Source organism: Citrus clementina, unplaced genomic scaffold (genome assembly GCF_000493195.1).
Source record: "Citrus clementina cultivar Clemenules unplaced genomic scaffold, Citrus_clementina_v1.0 scaffold_1, whole genome shotgun sequence".
Classification (NCBI taxonomy): Eukaryota; Viridiplantae; Streptophyta; class Magnoliopsida; order Sapindales; family Rutaceae; genus Citrus; species Citrus x clementina.
Window position 1 is genome coordinate 9,736,754 of NW_006263303.1, and position 13,275 is coordinate 9,750,028.

The window sequence follows — 13,275 nt, forward strand, 5'->3', positions numbered from 1 at the left end:
TGGTAAATTTTCTTATAAAAGTACTATTTTGTTACATAATGGTGAAAACATATATAAGTTTAAATTACTTTCAGGATTTATTAAAAAAAAAAAGATATTGTTGTCCTTTTATTAAAATATTAATGTTATAACAGGAACTTTAAAAAAAGTGTGATGATTTATTTAATAAATTGTATATAAAAAGTAATTTCTTACCTACTTTTAACCGTTATTGTCAAATAATAAAAAAAATTAAATAAATAACTTTTAAAAAATTTATTAAATACTATTTTTTATCAAGACTTATGAAATAAACAATTTATAACATTTCGTTCTCAATCTAAAATAGTGCCTAAATAAGCCACATTGAATAATTAAAGGATTATGGAATTTTAGCGAAAACAGTTGCGTTAACAACATTTTGGAGGGTTTTGGCTTCCTCGAATTTGCCAATTGCCCTTGTTCTAGAATTGCAATAGCAAGATAAGAAAGAGATAACCATAGCAAAAGCAACTTGCTTGTACCAGTCCGCTTGATAAGGTAGGCTTTAGCATATACTGGCTCCAGGCCTTTGTACGTGATCCGTGATTTATGAACCCATGCCCTATGCACGTAGTAGAAAATAAGAAGAATCCTGGTACATAAATCATGTAGCTAAAAATGCGAAATATCCTGCTACGCTAAGCATGTAGTAGAAATGAGAAATTTCTGCCTTGGTGCTTCATTGGTTTAGCAATAAGTAGGAATAATCTTGCTGCTTTTGTTATAGAGATTGTAATATTATCACTGATAAGAATAAACAAAGTTTGTAATAAATTAAAGTAAACTATAGTTAATTAAATGGTGTAAGAATTCGAATTCAAAGCTTCAGAAGTGAATAAAAAATCAACTGATGCAATTAATTTTAATTTAATGAATCAATTAATTTGTAATTGATTTGCTGTGAGTTTAAACTAAAATTTAAAAGTCACAGTGTTCATTGAGGTACTATAAATAGGACTTCAATTTTACTTCATTAGCACCAAGAGGGAAAGGAAATCATTCCTCGATATTTAAAAGCATTTTCCTTATTACATCTCTCTCTACAACCACATAATTTCAAATAAGAGTATTTTGTGAATATTTCAGTGTTGTTTAACTGCAATATTCCAATTTTTTTTTTTAATATCGTGGAGGAAATTTGCATAGCAGTCTGTTAGCAAACTCTTTCGAGTGGGTGCAAATAAAACTTGAAGGAAACTGTTATACACGCCCAAAAACCATTGATCTGTCATATTATTCCTCTTTTCCTTAACAATCTTAAGGTTTTATTGTGGAAAATATGTCTAATTCAACAAGGAAGACGACAGAGTACGGATGGAAGTGGAACACGTGGGAGAGAGGGGTGAAAACGTCAATGTAATAAATGGCAGCAACCCAAGAATGCTGTAAACTGCTAACAAAACGCTGCACAAAGCAGGTGGCAAACCTGCTGTAGATGCAGTGGTAGAATATCAAGAAAACAAAGCGGGAAATTGGATAGAAAATGAAAAAAATGGAGGGAACTAGAAAATGGAAGGAGATTAGAGTGGGCCAAGCAATAGAACAACAAAATGACAATCCTACGGACCAACAAAGCTTAGAAGAGGAAGTGGTGAACAATGAGCTTAAGTCAAAGCAATCAAGGCCCAAATGGAAAAGGTGGAAAAACCAAGCCCGAGAAACAAACAAAAAGCAAAGCAGTAAAGTGGGACACTCATCATCCAAGCGGCCAAGTAGTGAGGCCAAATGGGAAAGTCCAAATAGGAAAAAAGCCAAGAAAACAAGCCTTTCAAAAGAAGACCAAACAACTAGCCCAATCAAATCCCCCTCAGCAAAGTTCAAACTCAGTTGGGAAGTTATGACAATAGAGGTTATGGATGTTTCAGAGTCAGCAAGGAAAGATTTATCAGCGGAGGCTGGAGGCAAGCCCCGCCGAAAGCAATGATAATCATGAGCTGGAATGTTTGGGTTGGGGAATACCCGAACATTCCGAGAACTAAAAGACATTCTCCAAAAACACATGCCTAAAATTCTTTTCCTCTGTGAAATGAAGTTGATGTTTGGACAAATAATGAATATGGGAAAAAGGCTAGGTTTTGATAATTGTATGGCAATAAGTAGAAATGGCATGGGGGGCGGATTAGCTTTGTTGTGGAATGATGATTTGGAGCTGGAGATAGTCTCGTACAGTAATCACCATATTGATGGCCTAGTTAAGGGTGTTGATGGAAAGTTATGGAGATGCACGGGAATTTACGGACACCCCGAAGTGAATCAAAAGCGGCATACATGGACTCTAATGAGGAGGCTATCAGGTTTGTTCTCTTACCCGTGGATCTGCTGTGGTGACTTCAATGAAATTCTAAACTTAGCTGAGAAAACGAGGGGAAATGATAGAAACCTTAGCATGGTGGTAGATTTTAAAGCAGCGGTAGAGGAGTGTCACCTAACTGATGTAGAATGTAGGGGATATCCTTTCACATGGTCAAATAGAAGATTTGGGCCATATTTTGTAGAAGAAAAGTTAAATAGATTTATGGGAACCAAGGATTGGGAGAAAAGGCTAACTGAGTTAGTAGCGTATAATCTGGACACTTGCTGCTCGGATCACACTCCTATCATGCTGAAATTGCAAGCTAGAAATAGAGGGGTTAGCTTCAAACAAAGATCTAAGGCCCGTATTTATTATGACGATTTGTGGAGTACCTACAATGAATGTAAGCGCATTGTGAACGAGGAGTGGGGAAGTGCAGAGGGCTGGAATAGAGATGACCTTGTGCAGTACTTCAAGAAAATAGCAAATAGCTCAATGGCACAGCTGCAAACATGGAGTAAGCAGCAATTTAGAAATTCGAAGGAGAAATTGAAACAGTGGAAAAAGAAGCTTAGGGAGATGAAATTAAATGGGGAGCAGTAAGCAGAAAATGAAATAAGAAGCGCAGAAAAAAGAATTGAAAACTTGCTGGTGGATGAAGAGGTTTATTGGAGGCAACGATCGAGAGTAGAATAGTTAAAAGAAGGAGATCGAAATACCAAATTCTTCCATGCCAAAGCTTCATCCCGGAAGAAAAAAAGTAGAATTTGGGGGGTCTTAAACCAGCACAATGTATGGACTGAAGATGAAGAGGAAGTGGCTAGACAATTCTGTGATTACTTCGAAACCTTATTCTCTACATCCAGCCCTACCAGCGAGAGCATCTTGGAAGCTTTAGATGGCCTAACTCCAACAATCACCATAGAGATGAACCGACAGCTTGATAGCCCTTTCACAGCAGAAGAAATTTATACAACTTTCTTGCAAATGAGCCCTACAAAAGCTCATGGACCAGATGGCCTACCAGCTGCTTTCTTCCAAAAGCATTGGCACTCGGTTACGTATGGCGTAATAAACACTTGTCTTCACATCTTAAATGATAGAGGCTCTCTTGACCCCTTAAACCACACATACATAGCTGTAATCCCTAAGGTAGCAAAACCCTTGAGAGTGTCAGACTTTAGACCAATAAGTTTGTGCAATGTCATCTACAGAATTGTTGCAAAAACAATAGCCAATAGACTGAAACACATCCTCCACCATGTCATATCCCTAACTCAAAGTGCTTTCATCCCTAATAGATTGATCTCGGATAACACGATTATATGGTATGAGTGTTTGTACAAGATTAGACACAGCAAAAAGAAAAAACATAGGCTGGTGGCACTTAAGCTTGATGTTAGTAAAGCTTATGATAGAGTGGAATAGTCTTTCCTTGAACATATCATGCTGAGAATGGGGTTTTCATGTAAATGGGTAGAGTTAATTATGAGTTGCATTACTTCAGTCTCTTTTTCTATCATTGTGAATGGGGTAGCAAAAGGACAGTTTCATCCACAATGAGGGCTTAGACACGGCTGTCCACTCTCACCTTACCTCTTCATCATGTGTGCTGAAGCATTCTCAAACCGCATCCGACAAGCAGAACAACAAAAGCTTATACATGGCCTCCAATTTGGTAGAGATCTATCTATTTCCCATTTGTTGTTTACGGATGACAACTTAATATTCACTAGAGCAACTGTTGAAGACTGTACAATTCTAAAAAGGCTGTTCGAATGTTATGAAAAGGCATCTGGGCAGATTTTCAATATGGAGAAATCATCAATGTTCCTCAACAGCAACATAAAGTCGGAGCAAGCAGCAACTATCAAGGATATTTTTCAGCTTAATGTTGTTTCCAAGCATGAAAAATATCTTGGCCTACCTTTCATGATAGGGAGAAGGACGAAAAGTTTTTTCAATGAGATAAAACTCAGGGTATTAAGCAAGATTTCCACCTGGCAGCATAGATTTTTCTCAAGCGGGGGAAAAGAGATCCTCATCAAAGTAGTGGCGCAATCCGTTCCAACCTATGCTATGAGTGTTTTCAAGATCCTGCTGGGGGTTTGTGATGATATGCAAAGGGCTATAGCGAAGTTTTGGTGGGGCTCAACCGAGGAAAAAAGGAGCATTCACTGGTCAAGATCGGAACTTTTGAGTCAAGCAAAAATTAAATGAGGTTTGGGGTTTAAAGACCTTTCAAGTTTCAACCAAGTTTTGGTTGCCAAGCAAGGTTGGAGAATTATGCCAGCCCCTGACACTTTAGTGGCCAGAATCCTGAAAGCTAGGTATTTCAAGCACTCCACTTTTATGGAGGCTAGTTTGGGGTCTAAACCTTCATACATATGGAGAAGTATTTTGTGGGAAAGAGAAGTTTTGTCTAAAGGCTGTAGATGGAGAATAGGTAATGGTCAGCAGGTAAATGTTTTTAACAGCAACTGGATACCTAGACCTACAACTTTGAAACCAATCATACCTCCAAACTTGCCAAGTGAAACTCTTGTTGCAGATTTAATTAATGAAGACAAGTATTGGAAAGTGAGTTTAATTTATGGTTCTTTTGAGAAAGAAGATGCTGATGTTATTGTACAAATCCCGTTACCAAGAAAGCATAATAAGGATAAATTGATATGGCACTATGATTAAAGAGGCCAATACCTGGTCAAGAGTGGTTATCAAGTGGCGTTAAGACAAAAGCATCAAGATGTCCCGGTAAGCTCAAATCACCATTCCAGCAATGGAACTCTATTTGGAAGCTGGTTGTCCCCGAAAAAGGTGAAGATTTTCTTGTGGAGAGCAACAAAAGACCTCCTTCCTACTGCTGAAAATCTGTGGAAGAAAAGGGTGATGCAGGAAGCAACATGCCCAATTTGCAGAAACCAAATGGAGACCTTGGCTCATGCTCTTTTAGACTACAAGATAGCAAAGAAAGTGTGGAAAAACTCCCCCTTTGAAAATCATGTTCAAGGAAAAAATTTTCCAGATGTTATCAACATAATTCAATCGTTACCTCAACAGCAAAATGAGCTAAATGGTGAGCTAGTTGCTTTACTCCTCTGGTATATTCGGAATGCAAGAAACAAATGGTTGTTTCAGGGGGTAAATGAGGATCTAGTAAGGTTGGTAGCTCGAGCAAGTTCTGTTGCTGATTCGATCAAAAGAATCAAAGTCCCAGAAGAAGAATTTTGTGCTGAAATGGTAATTACAAAACATCATCAATGGTGTCCGCCTGAAGAGGGATGGATAAAAATCAATGTGGATGCTGCAATGGATGAGAAAAATAGACTAGCTGGGCTGGGGGTTGTAATTAGAAATTTCAAATGAGAAATCATTGCTGCTGCTGTCAAAACAGAGAAGAATTCTAGAAATGTAGAAATGGCTAAAGCAAAGGCTGTTTTGTGGGGACTGCAGGTAGCTATCATGAATGAAGCAACTCAAGTGATTGTAGAGTCTGACTTGAAGGGAGTAATAGAGCTGATTAATAACAAAAGGGGTACCTTGACAGAGATTTTTTTGGGTGATCTTTGACATTTTGGAAACCAAGAAGAGTTTTCAAAATTTCAAAGCTCAACATGTACCTAGAAGTTATAATGTCTCAGCACATTCTTTGGCAAAATTAGCCTTAAGGAAGTTAGATTATTTTGTATGGCTGGATGAATTTCCAGTTGAAGTGTTACAATTATTCTCTTTAAGTAATGAAAGGTGTACTTTCTTTTTTTTTTTTTAAAAAAAAACTAATAGATCACATTATCAGCAAATCTAAACAAAGAACAGTACACAAAATCTTATAAAGGTTTAGCCAAGATGGCCTGCGTTTTCTTAAGAAACAAAGTTATCACTTTATTACACTTGTTAGATCAAGTTATAAACTTTAAGAGAAAGCTAAAATGAACAAAATGAACTGAAGATAAGCCTTTAGGGCTTTATAGACGAGTTTAGAAGCATCACACGAGTTAGTTCACTTGCCAGCTACATTCTAGGTTTGCTACAACAAACCTAGAAACTTATCGCTCTTATAATTGCCTTTAATGGCTTTTTAAAGACTTGACGCACATGTGAAGCATGTGAGTTAATTAAGTAATCTAAATGGCATTGAATGTAATCATTTTATGCTTTAATAGTTACGTGAACACTCACAAATCACAAGCTTCACTTACTACAATCATTTGACACGAGCTTATTGTCATTTGTGATACTAAAGCCTTCGACTAACATGCCTTTAGCAAAGGACCGTCATGTTAGACAATAAGTAATTCTAAATCGACCTTGTCATTTGCGCTAAAAACCTAATTTTGATTTACATTTCAACATTCTCTACCTTGAATCTAAATTCATTGACCCTATAACTTCTTTTCTCATCCATCTGTAATACTATCTTTTACAAATCCTACCTAAATCTAAAGCACATGTCAAGGTTAGCACTGGAAATAAATTTTGTCAACATGTCAGTTACAATGTCATTTGTATAGATTTTCTTCAACTTGATAGTTGCTTTAGAGACTTCAAGCTTGATTAAGTGGAGCTTAATATCTATATTTTTAGTATTTTCATGGTGAGTTTGAATTTTGCTCAGACAAATAGCACTTTGGTTGTCAAAGAAGACTGTTTGTGATCTCTGACAATGCCTCAATTCTTCAATATGCCTTTTAACCATATAGCTTCCTTGAATCCCTCTGCCATAACTATACATTCTGTTTTTGTGTAGTGCTACAACACTTTGAAGTGCAGCTTTCTAATTCACAGTGCAATTGTTAAAAGTAAACAAGGAACCAGTAGGAGACCTCTTGACAATATCTCTAATATAGTCAGATCTATATAACCTAGAATTTGACAATCATCTAGTCTTTTACCAACAAACAACAATCCATGGCTTGATGTTCATCTGAGATATCTTAGCATCGATTTCACAACTCTCTAATGTTCCTTGTCAGGGTTGTCCATATATATGTGATAACTTTATGAAATGAGAGTTATCATGACACTTTTAGACTTGAATCGACCATCTTAAAGAGTAAATGACATGTTTTTATTGTATTTTAGTAATGTTTTGCATGAGCATCCATTTTAGTTTACTTTTAATAAGTTTTGTTTGATTTAGAATAAATTGTGTGCTTAGATCATATGCATAATTGTAGGTGACTGGAAGCTCATGAACCAAAGAAGAAATACTGCTACAATAGGCTTGTAAAGATAAGAAAAGAACAAGGTTAGAGAATAATTGAAACAAGTCTTGAACATTATATATGTTGTAGCATCGTTGCTGTAGCACTGTTGTTATAAAAATCCTGGAGCAACGACAAAAAAGATTTCGCACAAGATACTTTGAAAATTACGATCTAGAGTTTCCTAAACTGGTAGAAGCGCACCCTAGACTTCTAGTTGCCCTAATTCTAAGCTATAAAAGGAGCACAAACACAAATGAAAAGGACGAAGCCGTCATTAGAAAAAAATAGAGAAACAAAACAAGAGAAAGCAAAGATCAAGAGAGAGAATTGGTGATTGCAACAAAGGATTCAAGAAGAACATCGAGCAGATTTCAACCCTTATTTCTTGTTCATTAGTTTAATAATTTGTTTTAATTCTAGTTTAGAACAAAAATTGCACTGATAAATTTTTGTAGCAATTCCCATAATAACAATTCTTGTGGAGACGATCTTGAATACTCATCATTATATTGCTTGTTGTGTACACTTGTACATTAACATTCAATAGCATTGGAAAATCTACAATAAGTTTTTGGCACCGTTGTCGGGGATTGGTGCTTATTGTGATTTTTAAAATTAATTTTAGTTGGTGCAAGATTTGAATTTTCTTTTTGTTTACTGTGTTTGTAGAAGTGCTTTAGCAACCCTTGCATGCGCAAATACAAACCTGTTGAATTCTAATTTGATCCAAAAATTGAAAGAATTGCAAGGAGATTGAGGAAAGAGAATAGAAATTTAATAGCTGCTGCAGACATGGATGATTTACAAGATATGAGAAACTTGAACCCTCACGGAGAAATACAACCAGTTAATGGCCAAGAAGGTTAGTGAACAACGATATTATCTAGATGGCAGATGATAGAGACAAAGCTATTAGAGACAATGCCGTGTTGACTCCTCAAGTTATACATCCTGGAATAGTTAGACCTGAAGTGCAAGTTGCCAATTTCGAGCTCAAACCAGTGATGTTTTAGATGTTACAAACAGTGAGACAATTTAATGGATTGTCATAAGGAGATCCTCATTTCACCTTAAACTGTTCTTGGAAGTGAGTGATACTTTTAAAATTGCTGGAGCATCATAGGATGCATTGAGACTCAAACTTTTCCTGTATTCTTTAAGAGATTGAGTAAGGGCATGGTTGAATTCTTTACCACCAGATTCCATTACCACATGGAATGATTTGGCTGATAAATTTTTGATGAAAAATTTCTCACCGACAAAGAATGCAAAGTTGAGGAATGCGATCACATCTTTCCATAAACTCGAAGATGAAAGTTTGTATGATGCATGGGAAATATTTAAGGAGTTACTCAGGAGATGCCTTCAACATGGTATTCCTTGCTGCATACAATTGGAAACTTTCTACAATGGGTTGAACTCAAGCACTAGATTGATGATAGATGCTTCAGCAAATGGGGCCTTGTTGTCTAAGTCATATAATGAGGCTTATGAAATTTTGGAGAGGATAACCAGCAATAACTATCAATGGCCATCAGCTATTGCAGTAAAAAGAGCAGCATGAGTACACAATGTGGATGCACTGATAACATTAGTGACCCAAGTAACCTCATTGACAAATATGGTAAAAGTAATGACCACTGCTCCAACAATAGTTAGCCAAGTTTCTGAAGTCTTTTGTGTTTATTGTGGAGAGGGGCATCTATATGATAATTGTCCTGGGAATCCAACTTTAGTCAATTATGTTGGCAATTTCAATAGATAGAATCAAAGCAATCCATATTCAAACACCTATAACCCTGGATGGAGATAGCCCCTAAACTTTTCATAGAACAATCAGAATCAACATGCTGTAATATCCAGTGGACATAACAGACATGCTCAGCCACCTAGGTTTCATTAGCAAAATTAAGGGCAAATAAGCATCAACAATGATCAACTCAGCTCCTTTGAAACTCTAATTAAAAAGTATATTGTGAAAAATGAAGCAATGGTCTAAAGCCAAACAATATCTTTAAGAAACTTAAAAGAATCAGATTTGACAGCTTGCTACAGCATTAAGCAACAGACCTCAGGGTAGTTTACCAAGAAATATAGAGGATCCAAGGAGAGAAGGAAAAGAGCATTGCAAGGTGATTAACTTAAAGTCTGGAAATGATGTTCGTATTCTAGTTGGAGTACCAAAACGAAGAGTGAAAGCCACTTCAACTCAAGAGGAAACTTATATTGAAGAAGAGTCACAATAACATATTTCCAGCACACTGGTGAGAGTAGCCAAGCTACAACAACTACAAAAAAATATGATTCAGTGCCTGTTGAGGAAGAAGCTGCAATACTAACAACAACATACTAGAATAGAGCAAGAGAAAAGCAGTCTATATAGCTTGCTGCAGCATAGCAACTCAGACATCCACCACCTTTCTCTAAAGATTTCAGAAGCAAAAGTAAGAAAAATAGTTCAGCAAATTCTTGGAAGCATTTAAATAACTGCATATCAACATTCCTTTTGTGGAAGTATTGGAACAAATGCCAAATTATGTGAAGTTTTTTTAAAGATATATTGGCAAGAAAAAGAAGGCATGGAGAATTCGAAACAATTGCTTTAACACAAGAATGCAGTCATATGCTTCAGAGCAAAATACCTCAGAAGTTGAAGGATCTAGAAAGTTTCACAATTTCTTATTCCATAAGAACCAAATACAATGGTAAGACACTTTGTGATTTGGGAGCAAGAATCAATCTTATGCCATTATCAGTGTTCAAGCAATTGGGAGTTGGAGAAGTTAGACCAACCACAGTGACATTGCAACTTGCTGACAGATCTCATGCTTATCCTGAAAGCAAGATTGAAGATGTGTTGGTTAAAGTGGATAAATTCATTTTTCTGGTGGATTTCATAGCGTTGGACTTTGAGGCAGATAAATAAGTACCAATTATTCTAGGCAGACCCTTTTTAGCCACATGAAAGACTTTAATTAATGTTCAAAAAAGGGAACTAATCATGAGGGTTAATGATCAGCAAGTTACCTTTAATGTGCTGGAAGTAATGAAGAGTCCTAATGGGTTGAAGACTGCTATTTTGTTAGTGTTGTGGAGCTTGTTGTTGCAGACAATTTGAATACTTGCTGTAGCAATGAAGAAATCAAGGCTTCCACATTTGGGGAACTTGAAGATAAAGATGCCGCAGCAACACAGTTGGCATTGTTAGGAGAGAAGTAACCTGTGAGGAGTGACATACATTTTGAGTCTCTTGATATTTCAAACAGGGAAGTAAAATCTGTTGTACCATCTGTTAAATTATCCCATGTTTTAGAATTAAAACTTCTACCTTCACATCTAAAATAAGTTTATTTTGATGACAACAACACACTACTTGTAATCATTTCATCTTCTTTGAATGCAGTTCAAGAGAAGAGCTTGGTGGATGTGTTGGGGAGATACAAGAAGGCCATTGGATGGACCATGGCAAATATTAAAGGAATTTACCTCTCCATATGTATACACAAGATCCTGTTGGAGGATTGCTACAGCAGCTCAGTAGAGCAGCAAAGAAGATTAAACCCCATCATGAAAGAGGTTGTGAAGAAGGATATTATTAAATAGCTTGATGTTGGAATCATTTACCTAATATCTAACAGCTCCTGGGTGAGTCCAGTACAATATGTTAAAAAAAAAGTGGAGTGACTGTTGTAGCAAATGAGAAGAATGAACTTATTCCCACAAGAACAATGATTAGATAGAGAGTTTGCATAGACTATATGAAGCTAAACAAAGACACAAAGGAGGATCACTTCCCGTTGCCTTTCATAGATTAGATGCTGGACAGACTTATTGGAAAATAGTACTACTGCTTCTTAGATAGGTATTCAGGTTACAACCAGATTGCTATAACACCAGAAGATCAGGAAAAGATAACATTCACCTGTCCTTATGGAACTTTTGCTTTCAGAAATATGCCATTCGGTTTGTGCAATGCTCCAGCAACATTTTAGAGATGTATGATGTCTATATTTTCCAGATATGGTAGATAAAAAACTTGAGGTATTCATGGATGACTTTTTAATTTTTGGGGAGACCTATAATGATTTTTTGCATAATTTACAAAGGGTGCTTAAAAGATGTGAGGAGACAAATTTAGTGCTGAATTGGGAAAAGTGCATTTCATGGTACAAGAAGGGATAGTCTTAGACCGTAAAGTCTCTAGAAAGCTAGAAAGAGAATAGAAGTGAATAAGGCCAAAATAGAGGTGATTGATAAACTTCCACCATCGACTTCAATCAAGGGGATTACGAGTTTTTTGGGACATGCAAGATTCTATAGAAGATTTATTAAAGATTTTTCCAAAATATCAAAACCCTTATATCAGCTGCTGGAGCATGTGATAAGAAGATATGTACCGGATGAAGAAATTTCAAACATACTGCAATCATGTCATGTTGCAGGATATGGAGGACATTTTGGAAGACACAGAACAGCAGCCAAAGTTTTAATATCATGTTATTACTGGCCTTGTACTTTTAAAGGTGATTATGAGTTTGTTAAATGTTGTGACATGTGCCAAAGAACATGGAACATATCTCAAAAGCATATTATCCAATATTTTGGAAGTTGAGCTCTTTGATGTCTGGGGGATCGATTTCATAGGTCCATTCCCACCCTCTTTTGGGAATTTATACATTTTAGTTACTGTAGACTATGTGTTCAAGTGGGTGGAAGCTATAGTATTGTCAATAAATGATGCTAAAGCCGTGGTGAAATTCCTTCAGAAGAACTTTTTTACAAGATTTGAGACTCCTAGAGCCATCATCAATGATTATGACACTCATTTTTGCAACAGAACATTTACTGCAACATTTGCTAAATATGGAATTAAGCAAAAGATTGCTACAACATATCACCCTCAGTCTAATGGTCAGGCAGAAGTGTCCAACATGGAAATAAAAAGGATTTTAGAAAAAGTGGTGAATCCTACTAGAAAATATTGGTCTCTCAGACTGCATGATTCCTTATGGGCAGATCGCACAGCTTACAAAACACCACTTGGCATATCTCCATACAAAATTATATATGGCAAAGCCTACCATTTGCCACTGGAGCTAGAGCATAAAACATATTGGGCGCTAAAACGACTGAATATGGACATGCATGCTGCAGTAGAGCATAGGAAGTTTCAACTTTATGAGCTTGAAGAGTTAAGATTGTTCTCTTAAGAAAATACAAGGATTTACAAAGACAAAACAAAACAATGGCATGATAAATGCATCCAGCAAAGGGATTTAATTCGAGGTCAACAAGTTTTTCTACACAACTCTAGATTAAATCTTTTTCTTGGAAAGTTAAAGTCTAGATGGTCTGGGCCTTTTATACTTACTAAAATCCATCCTCATGGTGCTATGGACTTAAAAAATGAGAGAACTGGTCATGAATTTATGGTAAATGGGCAGCAGGTTAAACACTATATTAATGATGATTTGCACCATTCAAGGGAGGATTTGTGCTTCACAGACCCAGCTTGAGCAATTAAGGGAAGGTCATGCTGAAAGACCTTAAATCAAGCGCTAATTGGGAGGCAAGCCAATGATTAAGGAAGTTATTTCAATTTTTCCTTTAACATTAAATTTGGTTTTCATGTTTTTTCTTTACGATTGTTGACATTTGAAAGTTTTTATCTAATTTCGTTCTTTCTTTTATTTCATTACAGCTGTATAAAGTTTTTTTTTTTGCTAAAATACTGACACGAGTTGTTGCAGAATT

At 36.2% G+C, this 13,275-nt stretch overlaps 2 protein-coding genes and 1 non-coding gene across 3 annotated transcripts; 2 read left to right on the top strand and 1 right to left on the bottom strand.

The window, feature by feature from the left end:
• Positions 1 to 2,077: 2,077 nt before the first annotated feature.
• On the top strand, positions 2,078 to 3,742 carry LOC112095617. The gene is made up of 2 exons (XM_024177724.1): positions 2,078 to 2,913; positions 3,181 to 3,742. The coding sequence occupies exons 1-2, from the start codon at positions 2,078 to 2,080 to the stop codon at positions 3,740 to 3,742; spliced, it is 1,398 nt and encodes a 465-aa protein (XP_024033492.1).
• Positions 3,743 to 3,919: 177 nt separating this feature from the next.
• Positions 3,920 to 4,534, top strand: LOC112095618. The gene has a single exon (XM_024177725.1). It carries the CDS (start codon positions 3,920 to 3,922, stop codon positions 4,532 to 4,534), a length of 615 nt encoding a protein of 204 aa, XP_024033493.1.
• A 4,257-nt stretch (positions 4,535 to 8,791) lies between these two features.
• LOC112096042 lies at positions 8,792 to 8,898 on the bottom strand. The gene has a single exon (XR_002904200.1). It is a non-coding gene; the product is annotated as a small nucleolar RNA R71 (small nucleolar RNA).
• Between the last annotated feature and the right edge of the window lie 4,377 nt (positions 8,899 to 13,275).

Bases quoted from the DNA above. Each gene is read 5' to 3' on its own strand.
- LOC112095617 (XM_024177724.1), top strand. From the start codon at position 2,078: ATGGGAAAAAGGCTAGGTTTTGATAATTGTATGGCAATAAGTAGAAAT. The intron at 2,914-3,180 runs GTAAGCAGAAAA...CTCTACATCCAG, and splicing joins ATGAAATTAAATGGGGAGCA to CCCTACCAGCGAGAGCATCT.
- LOC112095618 (XM_024177725.1), top strand. From the start codon at position 3,920: ATGTGTGCTGAAGCATTCTCAAACCGCATCCGACAAGCAGAACAACAA.